Genomic DNA, 24,300 nt, shown 5'->3' on the forward strand with positions numbered 1-24,300 from the left:
CGGTGACTGACCGCAGAATCGAGCGATAATTATGCTCGAGTAAAGATCAGTCTGCTGCGATGCCGGGAAGTCAGCGCTTAGGTCCAGCGTAAAAACGTCGATGGGTGCGACAGCTAGACGATCACCAGAAGGCTGAACATGAGGGGCAGAGTGTAATGGCCGTATGAGAGTTGGTTGGCATAGAAGACAGCAGGCCACGAGAGAGGGCGTCAGCATCGAGGTGTTTTCGGCCGGATTTGTACGAGATGGTGGAGGTATACTCTTAAATGTAGCACCCAGCGGCCAATCCGACCTGATAAGTTCTTTAACAACGACAGAGAATGAAGCGCATCACGGTAGGCGATGATTGTGAAGTGGCGGCCATACAGTTAGGGTCAAAACGTTTGGACAGACCAAACAATGGCAAGACATTCTTATTCCGTAATACTGTAGTTAAGCTCAGCTGCTGTGAGGGAATGTCTAGAGTATGCCAGAACCTGCTCTTCAGACGCAGCGTTGCGTTGCAAGAGAACTTCCGCCACCGATGCCTTGTCCACTGGCGTCGGTATGAAGAATGATGAGAGCTGTCTCATCAAAATGTCGAAGCACAGAAGTTGAAGTGAGTGCTTGCTTAAGTGATTGATAGGCCTTTTCACGTTCAATAGATAAGACAAGCGCGTCAGACTTCAGGAGGTGGTGTAAAGGGGTCGCAAGAGAAGCAAAGTTTCGGATGAAACGTCGAACGCAAGACACCAGCCTGAGGAAGCTGCGGAATTCATTCTGGCCTTTGGGCCGAGGAAAATTATATAAAGCTGCAATTTTGTCGAGGTCGCGTTTTATGCCCGTCTTGCTAATGAAATGGGCGAGGACATTGATGGCTTTTCTGGCGATGTGGCATTTTTTAGTTTTGAGCTCATGACCGGCTCGTGCCAGACATGAGAACTTCTTGTGAGACGGTGCAAGTTTTGGGCAAAGTTCGACTAAAAGATGATAATATCATCTACATAACACGATAATATCGTGTAGACAACACAAGCGCGTCTTCCATTTCATTCCTCGAAATACTCTGTCGATCATGCGCTAGGAGGTGGCTGGAGCATTACACATCCTGAAAGGCATCACATTAAATTCGTAAAGACCAACAGGAGTAGCAAATGCATTCTTATTCCTGTTGGATTCATGCATGAAAGTTTTTCAATATTCCGAGCGCAAGTCGACACTCGAGAAATATTGATTTCCTTAAAGGTTGTTTAGTGCGTCATCGATGCGTGGCAGCGGGTAAACATCTTTGCGGGTTAGAACTTAGGTCAGTGCTGACGTTTACCGCGAGTGCAAAGGAAAGTCACTGAGGTAGAGCAAAAGATTGTGGAGAAGCGGAGGAAAGCGTGGCGATGATAACAGGATCTCCTTCAAACCGAACGCTAATAGTTTCTCCTTTCAATTACAATAAAGGCTAAGAACGAGTATTTAGCGCCGCGACAACTGCTCAATCGCGGTTGAAACAGGTGAGCCAGAAGGCAAGCGATGCGTCGTCGGAGGTCTACCGTGGTGCTGGAATCAGTACTGCCGCGATCTACACACGACGAAATCTTGGGATTCGACTTCCTGCGAATATGCGGCGCTACAGTTGATTGTCGGACGGGAGCGCTAAGTGTTAGTGGTTCCATTCCTGTAAACTTTCGGAAGAGTCGTCAAATTATGAAGACGTTTTGTGTATGCGCGATGAAGTCGCCGTACCACCACATTATGCAGTGTGCGTCCAGGTGCCCAGCTCCCCTGCCGTTAACGACTCATGTGAGGCTATTGTGGCGCCTCTTCATTCACTGTGCGTAAAAGGATGTGTTAGTGCGGCATTGTTTGCTTTGTGTGAAAGAGGGCCGTACCGGACTATAGACTATAAATTGCTCACCGGAACTGGTTGTGTTTCCAGCTCCCTTGAAACTAGCTTCATGTAGCGCAGCTCTACCGAATTATGTGACTCTCGTTAGTCCTTCCTTTGGTAGCCCAGCTACTAACTCACCTGCTGACGAGAAGCTTCTTCCCATGATCAGCGCATCGTTGAACACCTCATAACGACAGATGTTGAAGAACCTCTTGTCCCAGAATGTGTCCGTCTTTGATTTCGCGCAATCTGGCGGCTCTTAACGTCTTCCTCTGTCGAGCGCACGCCACAGGATTGACACAGGATCTGAACATCCGATCCGCCAGAAGCCGTACCGCGTGTCGCCGTCAGAGCGCAATGTAATCACTGAGCAAGTTAAAGACATGTTGTACATCGGCGTAATTCAGGAGCCCTCCAGTCCTTGGGCTGCTCCGATGATATTAGTAAAAAAAAGGACACAAACTGTAGATTCTGCATCGACTACCATCCCCTCGACTGAATCACTAAAAAGAGTGTGTACCCTCTTCCGCGCATCGACGATGCCTTAGATTGCTTTTTCTCCGCATCGTATTTATATTCGGTTGATTTGCGATTGGGGTATTGGCAGATTCTGATGGATCCCGCTGACAAAGAAAACACTGCAATTGTTACGCCAGACGGCCTATCTGAATACAGTGTGATGCATTTCGGTCTATGTAACGCACCGGCCACTTTTGAAAGATTTATGAACACAGTACTGCGTGACCTGAAGTGGGAAATCTGCATGTGCTATTACGACGTTGTTATTTTTGGCCAGACTTTAGAGAACATAACACGCGACTGGCTGTTGATTTAGATTGCGTGCAGAAGGCTGGCCTTGTTCTGAATTCTTAAACGTGCCGTTTTGGCGAGCGTCAAGAGTTGGTAATTGGACATCTCATCAACCGCTATGGAGGTCGGCCAGATCCGCAGAAGACTGCAGTAGTTGCATCGTTTGAACAATCCCAGAATCAAAAGGAGCTCCACAGGTTTCTCTGGCTGTGCTTCTTCTTTGGACGATTTACCCCATAATTTGCCGACGTTGCTTACTCTATGATGTCCCTTCTGCAAAAGGCATCCCTTTCAACTGGACCTCAGATTGTGATGCGTCTTTCCAGCAGCTAAAGTTTCTGCTCACGTCACATCCCATACTATGGCACTTCAACTCCTCCGCTACGACGGAAGTCGACACAGATGCAAGTGGGATTGGTGTTAGTGCTGTGCTTGTGCAACGTTCTGCGACCGCCAGCACGTAATTGCATATGCAAGCCGTTCCCTCGGCAAACGTGGGCATAACTACACTGTTACGGAGCAAGAGTGGCTCGCTGTAGGTTTCGCTGTTCAGCGGTTTCGGCGCTACCTATATGGACACCATTTCACGGTTGTGACGGACCATCATGCCCTGTGTTCGCTCGTGAACCTTCGTGATCCATCTGGTCGTCTGGCAACCTGGTCCCTTAGTCTGCAGGAGTACGACTTCACTGTTTCGTGCAAGAGTGGCCGCGAACATGCGGATGCAGACTGTCTTTCACGTCTTCCCCTTCCTACGACCGACTTTAACTCTGCTGACTTCTATCACTACATCTCCTCCGTTGTTCCCGACTTACCGCTCGCCTCGGCTCTGCGGACTACGCAAGAGACCGACATAAGCCACGAGCCACTGCTTGCGGCAGCGCGCGATTCCACAGCTCACAGCCAATTCGGTACAAAAAGGCTTACTCCAGCACCGGCACGAAGTTTCTACTTGTGGTTTTCGAAAGTTACCACGCGTGCATCCTGCGTGCCATGCTCGACGACCCCACTTTCGGTCAGCTGGGCTCTGCACGAACCCTCCACCGTGCCCACGACAGGTTTTATTGGCCGAAGATGCGCCAGACGACTGAGCGATATGCGGCGAGCTGCTCTTAGTTCCAACGACACAAACGTCTTACGTCCCCGCCACAGGGCCTGCTTCATCCTATGACTCCATGATATGGTGCATTTGAGAAAGTTTGAATGGACCTTTTGGGTTCCTTCCCGAAATCTTCCGATGGAAATTGCTGGATCATGGTTTGTGCCGACTAGCTCATCCGCTGCTGCGAAACGGCCGCACTTCCTTCAGCCACCACTCACCACGTGTCCATGTTCTTGTTCCTTTCCGTTATCCTGCGCCATGGACCTCCGCGAGTGATCACAAGTGATCCAGTTTGGCAATTTACGACAGATGTTGTGGAAGAGTTTCTCCATTTGTACTCGTCACACTCTCGGCACTCCACACCATACCATCATCGAACCTACGGTTTGACGGAGCGCACCTACAGCACACTCGTCAACATACTCTCTATGTACTACAATGCATCAGACCTCAAGAACAGGGATACAATACTGCCGTTTATAACGTTTGCCTTCAACACTGCAACACATGCGACGACCGGGTAAAGCCCGTTTATTTTTTCTCTATGGCCGTGGTTCTCGGTGTTGCCTGACACCGTTCTTCCTCATTGCGTCCATGTCGAATCTTGCATCGCCGAAACTATTTTTCGTCCCGAAGAAGCTCGCCGTCTCGCCCGTTTGTGGATTCTGGCTTCGCGAGAGCGATCTAAAGCTTGGTACGACAGACAGCATCGCCATGTGCACAACGCACCTGAAGACTTAGTATGGCTTCGGCGACCTCTCCGCAAACGCTGTTTAGCCCAGAAAATGTGGGCGCATTACGCTGGCCCCTACGTTGTCCTCGACCGCGTCAGTGACCTTAATTACGAAATCGCGCACATGACCGCAATTGGTCGTCGCTCAGCTGCCACGGAACTCGCTTATGTCACCCGGATGAAGCCGTGCCAATCCCGAGGGAACGACTGACTCCCTCGCCCAGGGGGGCTTCGGCTGTCCCGGGGGGAAATGTAGCAATCCTGAAGAAGAGGGAAACACCTAGATGAAGACAGCAAAAAAGGACGTTGAGAAAGACGAGGAGACTCTCCTGTCCATGCCGGACTCGCAGTCATTGACCAGCTGAGCTTCCTGCTCTCTCGACCTTTCGTTGAGCGCTCCGACGTCTAACCCCCGTCATAACAATATCGATGCTACCAGATTCTTAAAAACTTTAATATTGTCGGCATTATTTCTTAAAAAAACGGTATGCCACAGACTTAAACAATCACTGATCGCTGATCGTATTATCGCGACATGCAAGGCTTCTATAAGGTAACCGCTAATATAATAAGGACGACCTTAGGCTTAAATGACTAAATCTATCAAGCAGGTTTTCGGAAAGACTACTCTACAATCCATCATATTCTTACTGTGGTCCAGGCTACACAAACATTGTCCCACTGTAACCACCCGTTATACATATCAACCATTGATTACAAAAAAAAGCATTTGGCTCTTTAGAATGATAGGCAGTCATGATGAGTGATATTTAAAGCTGTTGGAAGACATCTGAAGTAACTGCGCAGGACCCATAGTTCTGCAGAAATGAAGAAACAAAATTTTTAAAGAAAGGTGTTAGGCAATAAGACACAATCTCCCACATCATTATTCGCATCATGGCTGACGGAAGTAATCATATTTGAGATGGGAGCTGTTAGGGAGAATGGTTGATGGAAAATTCCTGTTTTCTGTGACTCAATGACGACATTGCCTTCCTGAGTAACTCAAAGTATGAACTGCAAAGGTTGATTGATTATCTAGACAGGAACGCCAGAAAGGTAAGATTGAAAAATCAATTTGCAGAAGTCTAAGGTAAAAAGTTGGCAGAGGCTTAGCTTGGTTAAGCCCGGTAGGTTGCGAACGCATCCTTAGCAGTAGGCGGCATCGTAGTCATGCGCACCGCCGTCTCTAACGGATGGCGCGAGTTGGTCGCCTTGCTTTGAGGCGTGACGTCATAACGCCTGTGGAGCTCCTGGCAGAGAGAGCGGGAGTTAGGCCGCCGTTCATGCGCACCGCCGTCTCTCACGGACGGCGCGAGTTGGTCGCCCAGCTTTGAGGCGTGACGTCATACAGAGGTGATGCGAAAAGTTATTTCATGTGCACTGCCGTCGCACCGCGAAGGCTTGAAAGTGAAAGTAGTATTTCTTTTGCAATAATCTTCAACAGCTTCGCCAAGAAACATCAGTTCACAATATGGAGCGAAGAACTGGAAGAGGTAGGCGAATTTGTTTACTTAGGACAGGTAGTCACCGCAGGGCCCGATCATTAAAAGGAAATAACAAGGAGAATAAGATTGCATAGAGCGCATTTGTAAAGTATCCACCGATTATAACAAGCAGCTTACTGGTGTTGCTCAAAAGGAAACCATACATTGGTCTCATATTACTTGTACTCACCTATGGAGCTTAAGCGTGGAGTCTATCGAAGAGGGTTCCACATAAGTTGAGGACCGCTCAGAGGGCAATGGAACTAAAAATGATGACTGTAAGGGTTAGAGATAGGAAGCGTGCAGAGTGGGCCAGAGCAACAACTCCAGTTAATGACATTCCAATAGAAATTGAAAGGTAGAAAAGGTCATGGGCAGGGCATGCAGTATAAAGAGAGAACACCTTTATATCTTCACTATTGCTAACGATGTTCAAAAGGAATTGAAGTTGGTTACCATGAAAGGGAAAGCATAACAGGGCCGGGGGGGCGGTAAAGTTAAATGGGAGATGAGGTTAAGCTCTCAGGGGACAATTGGATGCACATGACCACGTAAACTTAAGGGAAATTGGAGAGGCCTTCGCCCTGCAGTTTCTATAGTTCAGCATATAATGATGGCGATGATTTCTTGTCACCTGGCTGTTGAAACTGTGTGACCGCAGCTGTTCGCTTCGGGTCTGGGGAACTCCCATCGGGTTTACGATGTGACCCGAAAACTACAGCTTCTTTTTGGCAATGTGACCCTTCCCTGTTTTCAACCGTCGCCCCGGATTAGATTGTTCAAGCTCTTTTTTTAGCTTCTTCAAGGGGATTTCATGCTTGGAAAAGTTGGAAAAGAAGACAATGTGTAAATATACCGCGCAAATATGCCACTTAAGACCAGCAAGTACACTATTCATTAGTAGCTTGAATATGGCTGGTGCGGAGTAGTCATAAAGCTATAACCTTGATCCTGACAAGGATGTCTCCTGGTATCGTTTGTCGACCTTAACTTGCAGTACCCGCTCTTTATATGTATGAACGAGAAATACTGAGCGCTGCCAAGGTGGTCTGGATTGTCATCAATGCGATGAATTGCGAAAACACCCTTCTCCATTCTTTTGTTCATTAGGCCGTGATCAATGCAGAAGCGAAAGGTGACCTCTTTATTCTCACTAAAATGGCTGGTGCGCCCATGCTTTCAGATGGCTATACCACATTATCGCGAAGCATTTTCGCAAATTTGTTACTGTTAGCCGGTTGTTCCCGCATTGATACAAGGTACGCGGTTTACGAAGTGGTCTGGCGGTTTGGTCGGTAATAATGCAGTGCTTGGGATACTGAGCTTGACCCACTTTCGATGCGGCCGAATACCAATCATTGTAACTTTTGAAGAATTGTGTATACCTGTTCTTGTCTATTGGAGGATAAGGCTGGGTTGATGCTAAACACAAATTGATGTCGCTGTTCTTTGGTAAGTTCTGGCGGTTTGTCAGGGAGGGCGAACACATCGGGAATGTTTGCTAACTCTACGAGTACACTAACTGTCGAGCGTTTGTTGATATGCTGGTCTTATCCAGGGAAGCTCGTTTCGGGCACCTGGGCATGTCCATTTAGAAAATGAGCGTCGCCTCTTGCAACGATAATACTCGGTCAAGTAGCAACTGGGCGTTTTTGTCGACGACGCGTTTTGGGATTTCGGTATCTCAGCGAAAGACGGAGATTTCGACACTCAGTCGGTTCGGTACACTCAATTCCTTGTCAAGGACGTTCAGAGCAACCTGAAGCGACAGACGTGCTGAAGAATGTATTCCTTTATGTGTGGGAAGCTTGATGAGCTTTGAGCGAATATTGATGAACAGCCGACATTCATTCATATTGTCCATTCCCAAAATCACATCATGCGTACACTCCTGTTGGACCCCGACGGTCGTAAAGTACGTCCATGTATGTTTACTCTGGCAATGGTTCCGCTCGTATGGAATAAAGAGGTTACAAACAGCGGTCCAAATTAGCCGGCCATCGCAAGCGGGTGTAATTTTCCTAAGAATGGAGGCAAACACTCGGATAATGTCTAAATTGTCATTATCAGCATTGGGACTGGAATTCATTTGTCAGCTCCTGTGTTTACTAAGGCAGTGACTGCTCAGTCACCGACAGCAACTTCAAGGACGCGTCATCGCGACCTCTCATTACGTATGTGTCTATATTTCTGATGTCGGCTCCGCAGCTGCCAGAGGTCGGGACCGAGCACAGCAGTGTCAGTTCGCGTGATGGCGGTATCAGCTTGGAGTCTGGTGGCGCTGTCGTAGATGTGTTTAGCGGTGGTGTAAATATTACAGCGTCATCACTAGTAGTGAGTGACCGGCAGCGGAGGATCATGTTATTTTGCTGTTGAGTTACCTCACTTCAAATTTTGTCTTCTGGTTCCACTACATGAGCTACTTAACCTTCCTGAATCACTGCCATCGTATTTGCTACTTGGTGACGCAAAGCGAGGGGTGCACAGAAATGGGGACCTCAACCACGGCCACATGCTATGAACTTTCCACTGTCCAAATATTTGTCGATATCGTGCAGTCATTCACTGGGACGTGGTTGTTGAGCATCGATTGCAAAAGCCGTGAGCCCGATTCATCGAACGTCCTTTAGGCTTCGCATATCTTGGTGCTTGAGGATGTTTCATAAACTTTGTGGGCTTGGAAGAAGGGCCGGCGTTGAGGAGGAGCATAATCGCAACGAGGTAGTCTTGAAAGTCTCAATGGAAACGTTGTTGGAATAAGGCAGTATGATTGCTCATATTGGTTTTTGAGTTATAGCTACCTTAGCCCCCGCTCAAGGAATAATCAATGCATCCTAGATTTCTTCACCAATAATATCGGTGACCGACCGAAACTGCGGCAAATACAATATAAAATCTAATCTGCCTCCTAAAATAGTTTTGTTAAGTATAGAAACACGAAATACACTAAAGGGCGCTGTATGTCTTATCATACGTTTTTGCTACTTCACTGCCAATATGAATGAAGAAAGCCAAGCATTTCCTAGAAAGTTGTTTAACTTGTAACTAGTTAACCTAACCTCGATTTAGAGGCTTTTTTACGGCTGATTATAAGTTACCCCTGAAAAATAAATCTTAACTTGAGTCTGGATTGTCCTAACCAGAGGAGGACAAGAAAATTTATTTTCGATTACTTGAAAACCAACTTCGAAGCTATGAATAAAAGCTAGCTTTACGTTTGACAACTTTTCTGGTTAACTTTCATGATCGTACTGTTAATAATAACTTCAATAGTTTTGCGTAGAGAGCAAAAGAGTCAACTAATAGAGCCGTTCTGAACCGCACCACATCTATCTCACAAATCCGTAGCAGAACTGTCATGACAGGCGGCAAAGTAAGCAAAACAAGGCTTAATACATGAAGCTGAATTATTCCCTATTAACTTCGGTGCTTAGTAACTCCTGCTGCAAGACAGAAATTGGCTGCTTCTAAGTGCATAACCACTTGAAAATGCGATATGCGTCATTTTTCTCCAATACTCACTCATCCCAATTACGTTACACAACGCCTTGTGCTAAAAGGTTCTCTATTCCAAAATACACCTTTATTGAACGATGTACGCGATGCGCAAAGCGCCGAGAACGCCGCCGGTCGCTAAAGCAGCGAAGCGAAGGCGTGCTCGGTCGGGCGCTGTTCGTGTCCGCGTCTATACGCGCGCGTCGTGTTTTCGTCGTTGGTCGCGGTTTAACAGATATAACGCCGCTGTCAACCTTTAGCAATGTTCATGAAGAATTGCTGCGTAGTTGGTTTTTCGAACACACATAAAAACTTGCCAGGAACACGTTTGTATAAGTTTCAGTGATGCTTCACGACGGGGGCCGTGAATCGCGGCTGTTTGACGCAGAAAGCAAGTAATCGCACCGAACGACATTCGTTTAGGTTATTGTCATTTTTCGACGCGGTGCTACACGACCACAGCAAATGCCATTTCCAAGTTATGGTAACTGTGACTGATATGCAAATATTGGAGTGTCTTGAATATGTTGCGAAGATGAAGGCGCTGTAATCGAAAGCAGCCTTTAAATTGACATTCATGTCTTGCATACCTTGTAACCAACTTTTTGATTAAGACTATCAACTACGAAGTTAGCGGCTGTATTGGCGGCATTTGTTCACGAAAGGGTACGGAAGGTGCTCACGTCTGCGCTCGATTGCGAAACGCGTAGTACGAGTTTCGACAACGTACACTTTCCACAGAAAGAAAGTGTCAAGAACAACACGTAAAATAGGCAATATCTAGTGTACTATCCGACGGCGATTTTATAGAACCTTCGAGCATTGCCCTACGGCGTAGCATACTACAGCCCCGTTGACTCACGTACGTTTTCGCCAAAGCGTTCGCTCGGCGTGTTAAGACCCGTCGAAAAATGCTCGAGCTTAGCCTTATCAAGAAAGAATACCGCAAATTCGCAACGCTTGCTACATCGGATGCCGCGAGCTTACCGTAACGACGCTGCTCGCGTAGGCGACCGACGACGGCGCGCTGGCCGTGTGCTAGGCCCTAGTCGTCGCTAGGCCTAAACGGTTTCGCATAAAAGCCATAGCTGGAAGGTCTTTGCAAATAGTAATTTTCTATTCATAAAACTGCACCCCGCCGGGGTGGCGCAGTGGTTACGACGCTCGACTACTGTTCCCAAGGACGCGGGATCGAATCCCGGCCTCGGCGGCAGCTTTTCGATGGAGGCGAAAAGCAAGGCGTCCGTGTGCTGTGCGATGTCAGTGCACGTTAAAGAACCCCAGGTGGTCGAAATTTCCGGAGTCCTCCACTACGGCGTCTCTCATAGCCTGAGTTGCTTCGGGACGTTAAACCCCACAAACCAAACCATAAAACTGCGTTATCATCAGATCAATTGTCTCGCAAATTGTCTTACAGTAAACGCAAGGTGTAACTTGGGCGACGCCTTAGCAGCGGAGCTAGAGAACGAAATCGGATGAGCTGCGTCACACCGGCGGCAGCTGCTAAAGGCAGATATTTGCTTCTATCGCTGTTACCACTTCTGCGGTGGCTACGGGTTGGCTGGCAGCGATGGGTGCAAGCTATCTTTTTTTTTGCGAAGCTATTTGGCATATTTATCATAGATGGCTAGCTGCAAAATTATAGGAGTACAGTAGTATTTAATGCAGGTGGCACTTTTGTAGTTTATTTTTGGTGTATCTTCTCACCGAGTCTCTGGTGTCGACATAACACATTTCCTCGTTGATAGCATTCGGATAAGTACCTAAAACTCATTTGATACCTAATGTCGTTTTCATCGAATGTAGTTCTATTTTATCGTGTAGCAGCAAACAAATATAATTTTGAACGAGCGTCATTCTATGGAAAAGGCATTAAATTTGACTTGTCGCAGGGCTGAGATCATTTTTCAGTGTTTTCTGCTTGTCATTGCACATTTCGTAGACACTTCTTTTTTAAACTTGGTCGCGTCCGCTAGCCGGGAAGATACAATACGCATTAGATTTGTGAAACGCTTAGCCAAATGGTTTTTAGCGTGCATTGAGATCGCACAGCACACGGTTGCATTTTGCGTTTCGCCTCCATTAAACGCGGGCGGCGCGGTCGTCTTCGATCCCGGTAACTCAATCCTCCTCAGTAACCTGAGTCACTGCAGCGGGTTATTGAACAGGTATTTGCCAACATGCGTTTTGAAAGTTGCTATGCAATTACTTTGAAGACCAGAGCCAGTGTTCCTGTTGTCTGCCAAGATTACGAAAAAATAACATGTCGCAGCACTTGCTATTCAGAATAAGAGGTCTATAGAGCTTGTTATAAAGCGCCCTGCAATTCTGGAGTTGGGCGCCAGAATGACACAAACGAAATGAAGATGATTTTACATTATTAAAATAGGATATAAAATTTAAATCTAATATGCTCTTGGCTAACCTGTGATGCAGCTGTTCAGATATCGCCTGTGCTGATATCTCACTCTTCCATAAAATTATCTACCCGCTCTGCCTTTTTAACATGGAATATGTGAAATCAATGCCGTACAGGCAGTGGTAAAGCGCAAGCAAAAAAAATTTAAACTCTTATTACAGGAACCCAATATGCGCTATTTTTCTGATGCTCAGAATGCTGGTTTGCAGGCTCGCTGGCTTTGCCTGCAGTCGCACCGATACGAAAGCGCTCGCAGATTCGACGACGCTGCCTAGTTTGCTGTAGCAATATATTGCATGTAAACTAAGCAAGCGTGTACCATAAAGAAAAGAAAGAAAATTGTTTCATAGGTCAAGGAATGAACGAATTAGCGTGGCGTTGTAATGAAAGGGGAATACTCAAAATGAGCTCCACTTCGTACGCAACCTCGTTGACGCTCGTCTGCAGCAGGTACTTGATGCATATGGAAGCGGTACGGCCGTGATATCGAACACATGTCCACTATTATAAAGTGTGATCCCCTTGTGCACACTGTCAGCGCGGAAGTACCCGCGAGACGCGCACAAACGGCAGATCGCACGCGTGCACCACGGCCACGCTTGCCGCATGAGGCCCGCCTCGGGTTCCGACGGCCGCCGCTACGAGGCTTTCAGTGGCGCCCCTATAGGCACTGCGCATGGCGTATATTGGTTAAATTTCACTCTTCCTAGTAATAATCCCTCCTGTATCACACGAATAAACTATCCAATATTGCTTCAAATTTTGTAGTGTCCGGACTTGGTTAGCGACGACATCGGGCAATCCTGCTTGGCGTTGTTCCCAAAAACGCGAGAGTTTCAATTACTAGAAAAGGAAGAAACTCTCTACAAAGAGGTAATTTATTTGGGGTTTTTCAAGTTAGATAGAGCGAGAGAGAAAGAGCTCGCGTATAGATGGAGTCCTGTATAAATAGCGGAACTGCTCCCCAGCTCCCCAACCGAGTCTCTAAACACATACGTCAAATGGCGTAGTAATGAGATAGAGCAGCCGGACAACATGCGAAAAGGCGTATTATCCAAATTTGCATCTGCCACCCTTATGAAGTTAAAGTAGCTATTAGGGAAAGTGTAAGCCGTTGATACATTTAACATCTGTTGTTTTTGATGCCATCTGTGTTCCAGTTATTGAAGCGAAAAGCTTCACCAGGCTAGTCATTACCGAGATGAACGTGGCATCGTCGTCAGAAAAAGCCACAGCTGCGCATGCGCGACCTCACCGAGTGACGTCTCTAGGAGGGCGCAGGTGTTTGAAACGAAAAGCATCACTACGAGGGTCAGAGCCGAGCTTCGCGTATGCCATATGCCGTGTGCAGTATGCCGTGACGTCGCAGCCAAGTCCAATGAAGGAATGAAAATTTCATTTCCACCGAAAACGAGCCCTTCATCTTCCGCCCCCGGCACGCCGGCCGGGGAGCGTGTCAGGAGTGCCCCGCAGGCTGAGGTCAGGTAAGGTTACAAGCACTCTTCCCGGCCTCAGAAAATTAGAAGAGTGAATGTAATTACCAAATGAACCTTTTTCCGAAGAAAAACATTTTCTGGGGAGCGCAAGACGGCTGGTAGCTACATACTACCAATTTCCCATGGGCTATCTGAAATATTTAGTTTTTAATCCTATATATATATATATATATATATATATATATATATATATATATATATATATATATATATATATATATATATATATATATAGGTACATTTTGGTGGTTTAATATTGAAAATTTGAAGAAATTGGGCCCTCGACGCATTGGCAGAAGCTGTGACTTTTTGAAGCATAACGGACTTTGACTTGCCTAATTCTCATAGCAATACAACAGACCAGAAGGTGTAAACACATGTGCACTAATTAGAACTTGGAACAAAACAGCGCGAAACCACGGGACCGCATGACAGAAGCACAGACACGAGCGCTGACTTACAGCTGTGTGTATTTCGTGCAAAAACGCAAATACGGAATGCACAAAAATCACAGATTTACAAAATATCACAAATTTCTTGTAATTATCTTAAAAGGACAGCTATTTGTTTCCCCGTAAAGTGAAGAGATGGCTCGCTCAGACCGTTTTCCCCGACTTCAAAAAGCTCTCATTTTACCTGGCTATCATAGGTGCGAGCACTTCGCACTTCCCGAACTGGGTGGCGTGCGGCAAGGAGTAATACATGTCCTTTAGGCCTAACTAAAAAGCGCTTAGTCCCTTTAGGGCCTTGATTCCGAGAATATCTGTGACATCACGGGCACTTCTAAATAGAAAGGGCTCATTCACATTTAGTTCGGCTAACGATCGCTGCAAGAATCGCCCGATAGAGTGCTGCCAAGTGCCGTGCTCGGAAACGTTTACCCTAAAGGAGCCATCTGTCTTGTGTGTCTTAGTGCAAAAAATAACCGCCAAGCTTTGACTGTTACTGTACTTAACTGATCCGGCCCAGCTTGCACAATTTAAGTGCACTGCATCGCTACTCTGTTTCGCTGCTGACCTTTTTAACCTTAACATTCTTCAAAACCCAAAAATTTCCCGCAATAGCGTCGCGAGCTTTTTTGTTGTAGGCGTCAAAGTTCATCACAGCGAAACCACCTTCTTTGTCCGACAAAACTAGCCGGAGATCCGCTGCTCTGAGGAAGGCAATCGTCCTACCAGTGCTGACTTGAGGTTTATTTTGCACGATCACCTTCAGGATATCAACGCCTTCGATAATGCATTGGCCGAGCGCCTCACCAGCAACTCTGGCTTTACTGTCCCTCACGAGTGAAAGAAGCTCTCCTTTGTCTAGTTTGGGATGAAGACTGAACTTGGGTGCCAGGCCAAGCGCTTTCTCAGCCTCTTCTGGAACTTTTGGGTTCCCACACGAAGTGGACAGCATGCGTCGGGTTACACTAATGTAACCCGACAGAGCATGCACAATACGGAGACACACAAACATAAAAATATCTGGATATGCATAAAAGTTGAAGCACTCCGCCCAACGTGCCTTCCGCGCATCAGGTGTATAAAATAAACAGCGGCGACACTACATCATTGCAAATACTCTGGATCACAAAGGACAAGCGTCCTTCATGTGGGAAAACTGACAGGAAGGAAATGAAAAAAAAAATAAAAGGAGGATAAAAGAAGCGGGATATAGCAAATAGCTTTTGTAGGCGGCGAGCGCTGGCAGAGTCAATGCCGAGATGTCTAATAGTTTGCGACTTGTGTTGAAGTTTCCAAGCGGTGGGCGCCAAGGATTTTATGCAAGGTGTAGGTAGGTAACACTTGCAATAAGGACTGCAAAGCGAGACGCATAAATGCACGCACTCGATGGGCAGATGTAATGAAAGCGCCAAACAAAGCTTGTGGCATAGTTGACATGGAGGACAAGTATATAAGGCAAGGTATTAGACATTTTTCGAATACTAAGTTCTATCAATAGCTGCAAGACCATACCTGCGAGTACCAAAAGCTGGTAGTAAAGACTTAAGCTCCTAGAGTGCGAAAACATCTCCCTACACCTATGCAAAGCCGCTCGACTTTCCACTCGTCGCCCGGCCAATCCTACAAGCTTCCTAAAATCTACAAAATGGGTAAATGTCGCTGCCATGTAGAATCCGACATTGGCACCATTACCGAACAAATCTCTAGTTACGCTGACTCAATAGTTAGCCACGTACAGACCCCACACCCATCAAACATACGCAACACAAACGGCTTCCTTCGAGAAATCAAAGCTCTAAATCACTCTCAGAAACACTTCCTTGTGGCTTTGGTTAAACGTTTTTTCTATATTACTAACATTGCGCAATCCAACCGAATCAGATCTTAATATTTACGCCTCTAACAGTAAACAAAGAATGCATCCCCAACTTCATAAGTCCTAGTAGAACGAGAGGAAGAAGATGGTTTACACGTTATGAAGGAGCACTGAACAAAAGTAAAGGGACTTGCGGACAAGTGGGCTTGTCTTTGACGAATGCAAGTCCACTTGTCGAAACGTGGGCTCGACCTGCAAACTGAGGCATCTCCCCTTTACCCTTGTTCAGTGCGCCTTCATACTTCGTAATTCCTAGAGCAATTGATGTAACCGGCACTATAGTACAAAATTCAATTCGACAATGAACACTACTTACAAATTATTAGCACTGCCATGTCTAATAAATATGACTTCTACTTGGGCAAACATCTTAAAGCACAGCACTTGACTTTTTCTTTTGTTTCTTTGCCTTATTATGCACGCCTGATACAAACGATAACTCGACCAATTATTTTTAATGTGGCTGTAAAGAAAAATCTCACCCAGAAATATTTCAGTGAAGCAACCCCCTCCACATGAGCATATCCTTCGCACACTCATGCTGTAGCAAATGTTACCTTTCTCGACATTGGTCTTTCGAAGCATGAGGATTCACTTACCACTAGCGTTTACAGGAAACTAATGTCCGGAATTCTTTCCTACATTTTCGCAGCTGTCATTCTCATTACTCAAAAACAACCTGCCCATATTCTGAGGCTGATCGAATCAAATAAATCGCTTAGCAAGGTAAACAGTTGTGAAGAAACCCCAATCGCAAGTGGGAAGCCCTAAATAAACAATCATACACGCCAGCAATTCTGAATAATATCATAAAAGGGCGTCTAAACTTAACCGACAGGGACCACTATAGTAATCACGATGCAATGAGCAAGTGGAACGTCCAACAAGCGTGGTACTTTTACATGTAATCTCTCAACCGTGAAGAAAGTCCTAAAGAAACGTTTTGAAACTCGAGAGATTGTCTCTCCGATATTTTTCTGAATTCTCCACAGGCGGTATATAGACGACCGACCATTATCCTAAACATTCCATTTCACTGAAAGATTTGAATGCGCTTTATCACATAAGGAATAAAAAATAGCTCATATATGATGGGCAACCTACCATTGGGATGCAAACGCTCACTCCAGCTGTCGCAGAGATGATGTGACCTCCCAATCAAGTGGAGTGCAATTTATACGAGTGGATGATAGGTCCCAATTACATTGAAAAATCAGCAGCAGATCCTTATAGCAAGAATTACTCACAATGAACATTTTGTGAGAAACACGGGCCACTGACATGTATACTTGAGATGCCAAACATCGGACAACCTGCAGAGCACATGAGCGGTGCGTGACACTGCGAATTCCCAAGCCAGTGAAAATGGCTGTGTTCAGCATCTGCTCATTGTCTGTGAAAAAAAGATGTTAAAAACAAATCCGAATGTAAGACATTTATTAACGCTTTTAACATCGTCAGATTATCTGTTCAGTTAAAAAATTAAAATGAGAAAAAAAGGACAGGGTAAAATCGTGCACTGTCATAGCAAGTACCGTTATATAGTTTTGATTGCGACACTTTCGTTGCGAGTATACAATGGATGGGCCGTATTCGCTTGCGTATTGGTATACAGCTGCGGGTGTGCTCCTAGGTGCTGTAGCCTTTAAACCGTGTAAAAATGCTAATACTACAGGAAATATGATAATATTTATATCCTTCATGATTTTGAATGCTTGTGCAGAGAAGCTGAACCGCCATTTTATATCTCCATAATATCTTTTAGAGCAAAATGTTAAGAACGTTAATAGGAACTAGCAAACATTTATTTCTGTTAAGAGGTTACATTTTAGAAATTAGTCGCTTCTACTCCTCAAATCTATATTCACACATCAGATGTTGTGCACACAGGGAAGTTATTATAGTTTGACTGCTGCCGGCTAATTCAAGGCAGGTTTTGTGCCTTACAAATGAGATTTCACAATTCCAGTCATACGCACTACTTTAATCTCGATCCAAGAGAACGCCAGAAATGCAAGTCATCATAAATCCAGTAACTGCAAAAGGATTACGTTTTCCATAGAGCCACCATCATATTACAGTTTTTGTTTCCAAAAGTTAAAAGCAGCCACATAATTCCCATAAGTTACTTTTTATGTGGTTTTGAAAATTCCTATCGTCGTGTTCAACGCGTGAAGAAATAAATCTGATATCACCAATCATTACGAACAGCGTATATGCGCAGAATAGCTCGGCAATCGTTTCTGCAACGGACGGTTTTATAGTGGTTGCTTCACAGAGCAGAACAATACTTTTTTGGAAGGCTTGCTCAGCATTTGCAGTCGCACTCATGAAATGCCCAAGCTAGATAGGTCTCTTATCCAAAGCGTATCATCCCAAAGTTCGTCGAACAGTATGGCAGCTGCCTTCGGTGACCGCAGGCCTCGCTCTGGGTTCACTTAAAATCGTCGCTCTGATAAATGACTACGCGTTGCCCCGGTGTAGCGCCTTCATCGGACAATGGCTTAGGTGTTCACTTGAGTAACGGGAAGCAGGGAATCGGTGTCAACGAGGTGTAACTTTTCCCTTCCTTCCCCTTCATGTTTATGGCTTGCTCCACGGTGGGTATAGGTATGATACCTAATACGGTACATATTTCAAGGGGTTTTCACTGACTGCAATCAAAATAGTCGCTGTGGTTAACATGTTTCGGAAAAATTAAACTATTCTTTAATACAATTATTTATTTCGAGTTGGTAAATTGACGTTCACTTCTCTTTTCTCTTAGCTTTTCTCTTAGCATTTGATCTTTCCAGATAATGGCATCTGAAACCAGCATTCGATTTCCCAGCGTGACATACAGTTTCGTGTCATTGTGCTGGTAGCTCATGCCTGCAGCGGTCGGTGACTTTTTCGCAACAGCCTTGCTCGGAGATACTTTGACATTTCTAGATGTAGATAAACTCTCCATCTACTCGGCGACGGCTGATTTCAAAGAGGATGCAGCTGTTGCAGGGAGTACAACAGCTGTATTCATGAACGATTGGCACAAGCAGCAGTGGGCGGTGAATTCCCCCTTCTAGTGACGGAGCAGCGGCAAGTTTTCTGCGGCGGAATCCTGATACGGAAAAACGTAAGCTCTTTATATACCTCCACGTACGAAACAAATTGCTCTCACTGTTACTTCAGGGATCGGAAACCGGTTTTGCAATATCTGAGGCGTGCGTAAAACTGATTGAAGCCTAGCAGAGCGCCTCTGCCCGATTGCATGCGACAAACATCCTCGTTTCGCAGCCGGGTGTGTAAAGAACGCAGGGCGATGAGTATGGATTTGGCGCGGTTTATTCTCTCAGAAGGCTGGCTGGCTTGTTTCACAAGTACGCTCAACATCTTGTGTGTTCACTGGCGGAGCGGCTCAGGAGCGGATGCGCGAGCCTCCAAGAGTAAAGCCTCATGGTCTGAAATTATTCGCTATTCAACATAAACTCCTCTTTTCCAAGGCTGGCAAACATTTGGTTCCACACTGAATATTAAATGTACGTTAATGCTTGGGTCTCTCTTTGAAATCCATATGTGAAAATTTTACTTATTAGTTAATTAAGCTGGCTATCGCTAAAGCGATCCATGTAAATTAAGTGTTCCGCAATACAGTTGCATGATCAAATTTTTCCAGTTGCGTGAATCCTCGTATTAAACACACTTTGAACTGTATTGGTCAGATGGCGCTTGAATGCCTGATCACAAATTTAGCAGCTTATCTATGAAGGCTGTTGTCCTTTATCACGCTAAGGAAATTACGCGCAATTGATGGATGCACCCCTTGTACTCTGTGTTGAGCAATTCTTGTAGAACTCGTCTGCAGCTGAGCATCTAAATATAGAAGAAGCACTTAACTCCGAATTTTCACTGTTTTTTACAAACGAGCCTTGCAATGAAATTCCAGATTTTCCACGACACAATCAGAGTGTCTTTCCCGCAATATATTTACATGCTAACAGAATTTCGAAGCTATTTGGTTCATTAAAGGCCTCCGTAGCCGTGGTTGGCGACATTAACTCCAAATTACTAAAAGATAAAACATATAACAAGTTGTTGTGTAATCGCGGCTATAGCGATAGCGCGATAGCGGTGGCGCGATTATCGCGAGAGTTGGCTATAAGATAAGCCACGTCGTTCGGGCACCAGGCCGCATTCCACTACAAGCTGTGATGGAATAAACTACGTTCGGGTACCAACCCACCGGGCCTTCGTCTGCTGTTCCCCCGACGAAACACGACATTGGCGACGAGGATGGGATCCTGACCAGCCGACATGGCAACGGATGATCCGGCAGCGGCGGGTTCAGTGACGCAAGTCTTCGGTCGACTGGGACATATCGAGCCTTTCGACGAGTCTACGAGCGACTGGCCGTCGTACGAGGAACGATTGACGTCGTTTCTTCTGGTCAACCGTATCCCCGAGGATGACAAGGTACATGCTTTTTTGAGTCTCGTAGGCCCAAAGACATACAGTCTCCTCAAGTCGTTGACCGCACCTGATTTGCCGTCAGCTAAAAGTTTCGACGTGTTAAAGAAGCTCCTAGGTGACCACTTGTCCCCAAAGCCGTCGGTAATTAGCGAACGCGCAAAGTTTCACCGAAGAGCGCAACTCGAGACTGAGTCCATTTCAGAATTTGTAGCTCAGTTGCGCAAGTTGGCGCAGACATGCGAATTTGAGGCGGCCCTAGATCAGTCTCTGCGGGACCGTTTCGTCTGCGGTTTGCGCAGAGAAGACATACAGCGTGTGTTATTCACGGAGGATAACAAGCTAACCTTCCAGAAAGCTGTGGAACGAGCGCTTGCCATGGAAGCGGCTAAAAAGAGCGTGGCAGAAGCGCACGCCTCTGAAATGAGCGTACCGGACGTTCACAAGGTCAAAACGGTTGGGGAAAGTGTTTTGACGCAGCGGAATTGCTATCGCTGCGGGTCTGCGAAGCATGCAAGTCGTTCATGCCCGCATATCGCAGACACCTGTTTCAAATGTGATAAGAAAGGACACATTCAAAGAGTGTGCCAAGCTAGTAAGCAGCGAAAGCCAAAGGGAGAGCGGCGAAGCTCGGTGAAGGTGTTAATTCCCGGTCAAGCGTCTGTTAACATGAAGGAAATTGTTTCGCCTGGCCTGGAACCGATAAAAGTTTTGATTAACGTGCAAGGGGTACCTTTGGAAATGGAGCTGGATACTGGGGCTACTGTGTCCGTCATGTCTTTGCATCAGTTTCGTCAGATGTTTCCCTCGATTAAGGTCATGGCAACGACGCTCAAGCTAAAGACGTTCCAGGGAGCCATCGTTGAGCCTGTCGGAGTTGCTCACGTTGCAGTGCAGTATGGAGAACAGAGGGCCCAGCTGCCTCTTTACATCACGAGAGAAAAGGGACTCCCTCTGCTTGATCGACAATGGTTGCGAGCCATCCGACTCGACTGGAGCCGTATTTTTGAGCTCAACGCCATTTCAAGGTCAGATGTTTCTGCATGTTCAAGTCAAAGCGGCAGATTGCGCACGCTTCTAGACAGGTACCAGAGTTTTTTTTAAGGACGAACTGGGGACGATTGCAGGAGAAAGAGCGGAATTGGCACTAAAGGAAGATAGTGTGCCGAAATTTCTAAAGGCAAGAAGTGTGCCCTTTGCATTGCAACCTGCAGTCGAGGCAGAGCTCAAGAAGTTGGAAGGCATGGGAGTAATTTCACCAGTCGCGACGAGTGACTATGCCACACCGGTGGTACCAGTAGTAAAGAAAGACGGTAGCATAAGGCTATGCGGAGATTACAAGTCTACCCTAAATCCTTGTCTTGAAACTGACCGGTACCCACTCCCGAGAGTCGACGAGTTGTTTGCAGCGCTCGCAGGGGGCCAAGAGTTTTCTAAGATTGACCTCAACCGAGCGTATCAGCAGGTAGTAATGTCCGAGTCTTCAAGAAAATACTTGACTCTTAATACCCATAAAGGGCTTTTTGTCGTTAACAGGCTGCCGTTCGGAGTTTCATCGGCACCTTCCATTTTTCAAAGAATTATGGACACAATGTTGAAAGACTTGAAAGGTGTCAGCTGCTATTTGGATGATGTTCTCATCACAGGCAGGACGCCGGATGAGCATTTTGCCAATCTCGAAGCGGTCCTAAAGCGGTTGATGGAGCGCGGGGTTCGAGTAAAAAAAAGAAAAATGTTCGTTCTTTCAAAAAGAGCTGCGGTATCTGGGTCATGTTATCAGCGCAGCAGGAGTCAGCACAACGCAAGAGAAGATAGAGGCGCTAGTAAAAGCTTCTGCGCCCACTTGCAAGCAGCAGCTGCAGTCGTTTCTGGGCATCGTGAATTACTACGGAAAGTTTGTTCCACGATTGTCCACTCTTGCTAGCCCTCTTTACAAACTGCTGCGTTGCGGTGAGCCATGGCGTTGGGATGAATCGTGTCAAGTGGCTTTCGAGGAAATCAAGAACGCGTTGACGTCATCCTCTGTGCTAGCGCATTACGACCCAGATAAACCTTTGCAAGTGGCATGTGACGCTTCCCAGTACGGCGTGGGGGCAGTACTTTCTCATGTTGCAGAAAATGGAAGCTCCCGCCCGGTCGCTTATGCTTCGCGCACATTAACTGACGCCGAGAAAAAGTACAGTCAACTAGAAAAGGAAGCGCTTGCCATTATTTTTGCCATCAAAAAATTTCATTTCTACATCTATGGAAGATGTTTCACGTTGGTTACGGACCACAAGCCGTTACAAACGATACTGGGGCAAAAGGCAGGCATTCCACCGATTGCGGCAGCACGTTTAGAGCGATGGGCTGTCACATTGTCTGCTTACAAATACTCGCTTGTGTACAAAAAGTCCAGTGACAACGCAGAAGCAGATTTTTTTTCAAGGTTCCCTCTTAACAGCCAGGAGGACGGCACGTCCGAAGGCGAGGAATCGTTCTATGCGTTGCGCCTGGAGTCGATGCCTGTATCTGCCAAAGAGATCGCGCGAGCTACATCACGTGATCCGTTGCTTTGCAAAGTGCTCCAGTATACAAGTATAGGCTGGCCACTGCACTTACGAGATGCGAACCTAAAGCAATTTTTTGACAGACAGTTGCAGCTCAGTGTGCATCAAGGGTGCCTCATGTATGGAATGAGGGTTGTGATCCCGTCTTCCCTACGAGAGTCGGTGCTCGAAGAACTGCACCAAGGTCATCCCGGCATCGTGCGGAGCAAGGAATTGGCTCGCAGTTACGTATGGTGGCCGTCAATTGATGCAGACTTGGAAACAAAGGTACGAAGTTGTCAAGCGTGCCAGGAACAACGGAATGATCCATGTAAAGCACCTCTGCATCCTTGGGCATGGCCGACCGCGCCGTGGAGGCGTATTCATCTGGACTTCGCGGGGCCTTTCAGAGGAACAATGTTTCTAGTGGTAGTAGATGCCCACTCAAAGTGGCCAGAAGTGTTTGTCATGCGGAGCACAACGTCCGAACGTACTGTTGCTTGCTTACGTGAACTTTTCTGCAGATTCGGAATACCGGAGACGGTAGTGTCTGACAATGGACCACAACTGGTTTCCGATGAGTTCAAGGCATTCATGCGGGACATCGGAGCGAGACATGTCGTGAGCGCCCCTTACCACCCAAGCACAAATGGTCTGGCAGAACGTTTCGTGCAAACGTTGAAGTCTGCACTACGCAAGGCATCTCCTGGTGAGTCTGTCGAAAAAACACTTCACAACTTTTTGCTGGCGTACCGAAATACGCCCCATCCTACGACGGGAGAGGCTCCAGCTAACCTATTGATAGGTAGAAGATTGCGTACTAGGCTGGACGCAATCAAGCCTACAGTGGAGGGAAAGATAATGCACAAGCAGTTCACCCAGATGCAGCAGCGTAAAAGCAAGAGGGACTGTTTTGGCATTAATGAAAGTGTTTTAGTTCGAAATTACAGAGGCTCGCCGAAGTGGGTTCGTGGGACTATATTAGAGAAGACTGGACCGGTCTCCTACAAAGTCATGGTGGCCACACCCCGAGGCAAGGTCATCTGGCGTCGGCACCTCGACCAGCTGCTGGATAATTCAAGACCTACGGTGACAAGGTCTACCGACGCAGACTGCATGGAGGGGTTCCTGGTCTTCCCTTCAAGCACGACGGGTGATCAACCAGCTTCGGATGAGCCGGGGCCCGAACAGTCTCCCGAGGTCCTTCCGGGTCCCGCTCATACATCTGAGACGTCATCTCCCGGGAGGCGCTACCCATTACGACAACGACGTCCACCCGAGCGATACGAAGCTCGCTTTTAACTATTGTATAAGGATACAATTGCACCCTTTAAATAAAAGGGGAGGAGTATTGTGTAATCGCGGCTATAGCGATAGCGCGATAGCGGTGGCGCGATTATCGCGAGAGTTGGCTATAAGATAAGCCACGTCGTTCGGGCACCGGGCCGCATTCCACTACAAGCTGTGATGGAATAAACTACGTTCGGGTACCAACCCACCGGGCCTTCGTCTGCTGTTCCCCCGACGAAACACGACACAAGTATTATTCTGTCACACATAATTCAGGAATAATAATCATCTGGAATGTTTACAAAACAGTG

General features: G+C 46.5%; 1 protein-coding gene and 1 long non-coding RNA gene across 10 annotated transcripts in view; one reads left to right on the forward strand and one right to left on the reverse strand.

The window, feature by feature from the left end:
• LOC146188416 (uncharacterized) overlaps window positions 1-17,079 on the reverse strand; it is a 129,902-nt gene extending 112,823 nt beyond the window's left edge. For 2 of the 8 annotated variants that reach the window (XM_084603768.1, XM_084603767.1), the window contains exon 1: window positions 16,833-17,052. In XM_084603768.1, the coding sequence (XP_084459894.1) occupies window positions 16,833-16,835 (3 nt within the window). In that variant the 5' untranslated portion in view covers window positions 16,836-17,052. Of the gene's footprint in view, window positions 1-16,832 lie in introns of all 8 variants that reach the window. The other 6 variants (XR_014707531.1, XM_084603771.1, XM_084603770.1 and 3 more) reach the window with 6 other exon arrangements.
• Window positions 13,129-24,193, forward strand: LOC146188417 (uncharacterized). Of its 2 annotated transcripts, XR_014707533.1 has the most exons (3): window positions 13,129-13,391; window positions 18,714-18,840; window positions 23,224-24,193. It is a non-coding gene; the product is annotated as an uncharacterized LOC146188417 (long non-coding RNA). The 2 variants fall into 2 exon arrangements; XR_014707532.1 differs by lacking the exons at window positions 13,129-13,391; window positions 18,714-18,840 and adding an exon at window positions 18,870-20,177.
• Window positions 24,194-24,300: the final 107 nt, after the last annotated feature.

The sequence above is a fragment of the Amblyomma maculatum genome, chromosome 5, assembly GCF_055883805.1.
Source record: "Amblyomma maculatum isolate TAMU_Amacu chromosome 5, ASM5588380v1, whole genome shotgun sequence".
Classification (NCBI taxonomy): domain Eukaryota; kingdom Metazoa; phylum Arthropoda; class Arachnida; order Ixodida; family Ixodidae; genus Amblyomma; species Amblyomma maculatum.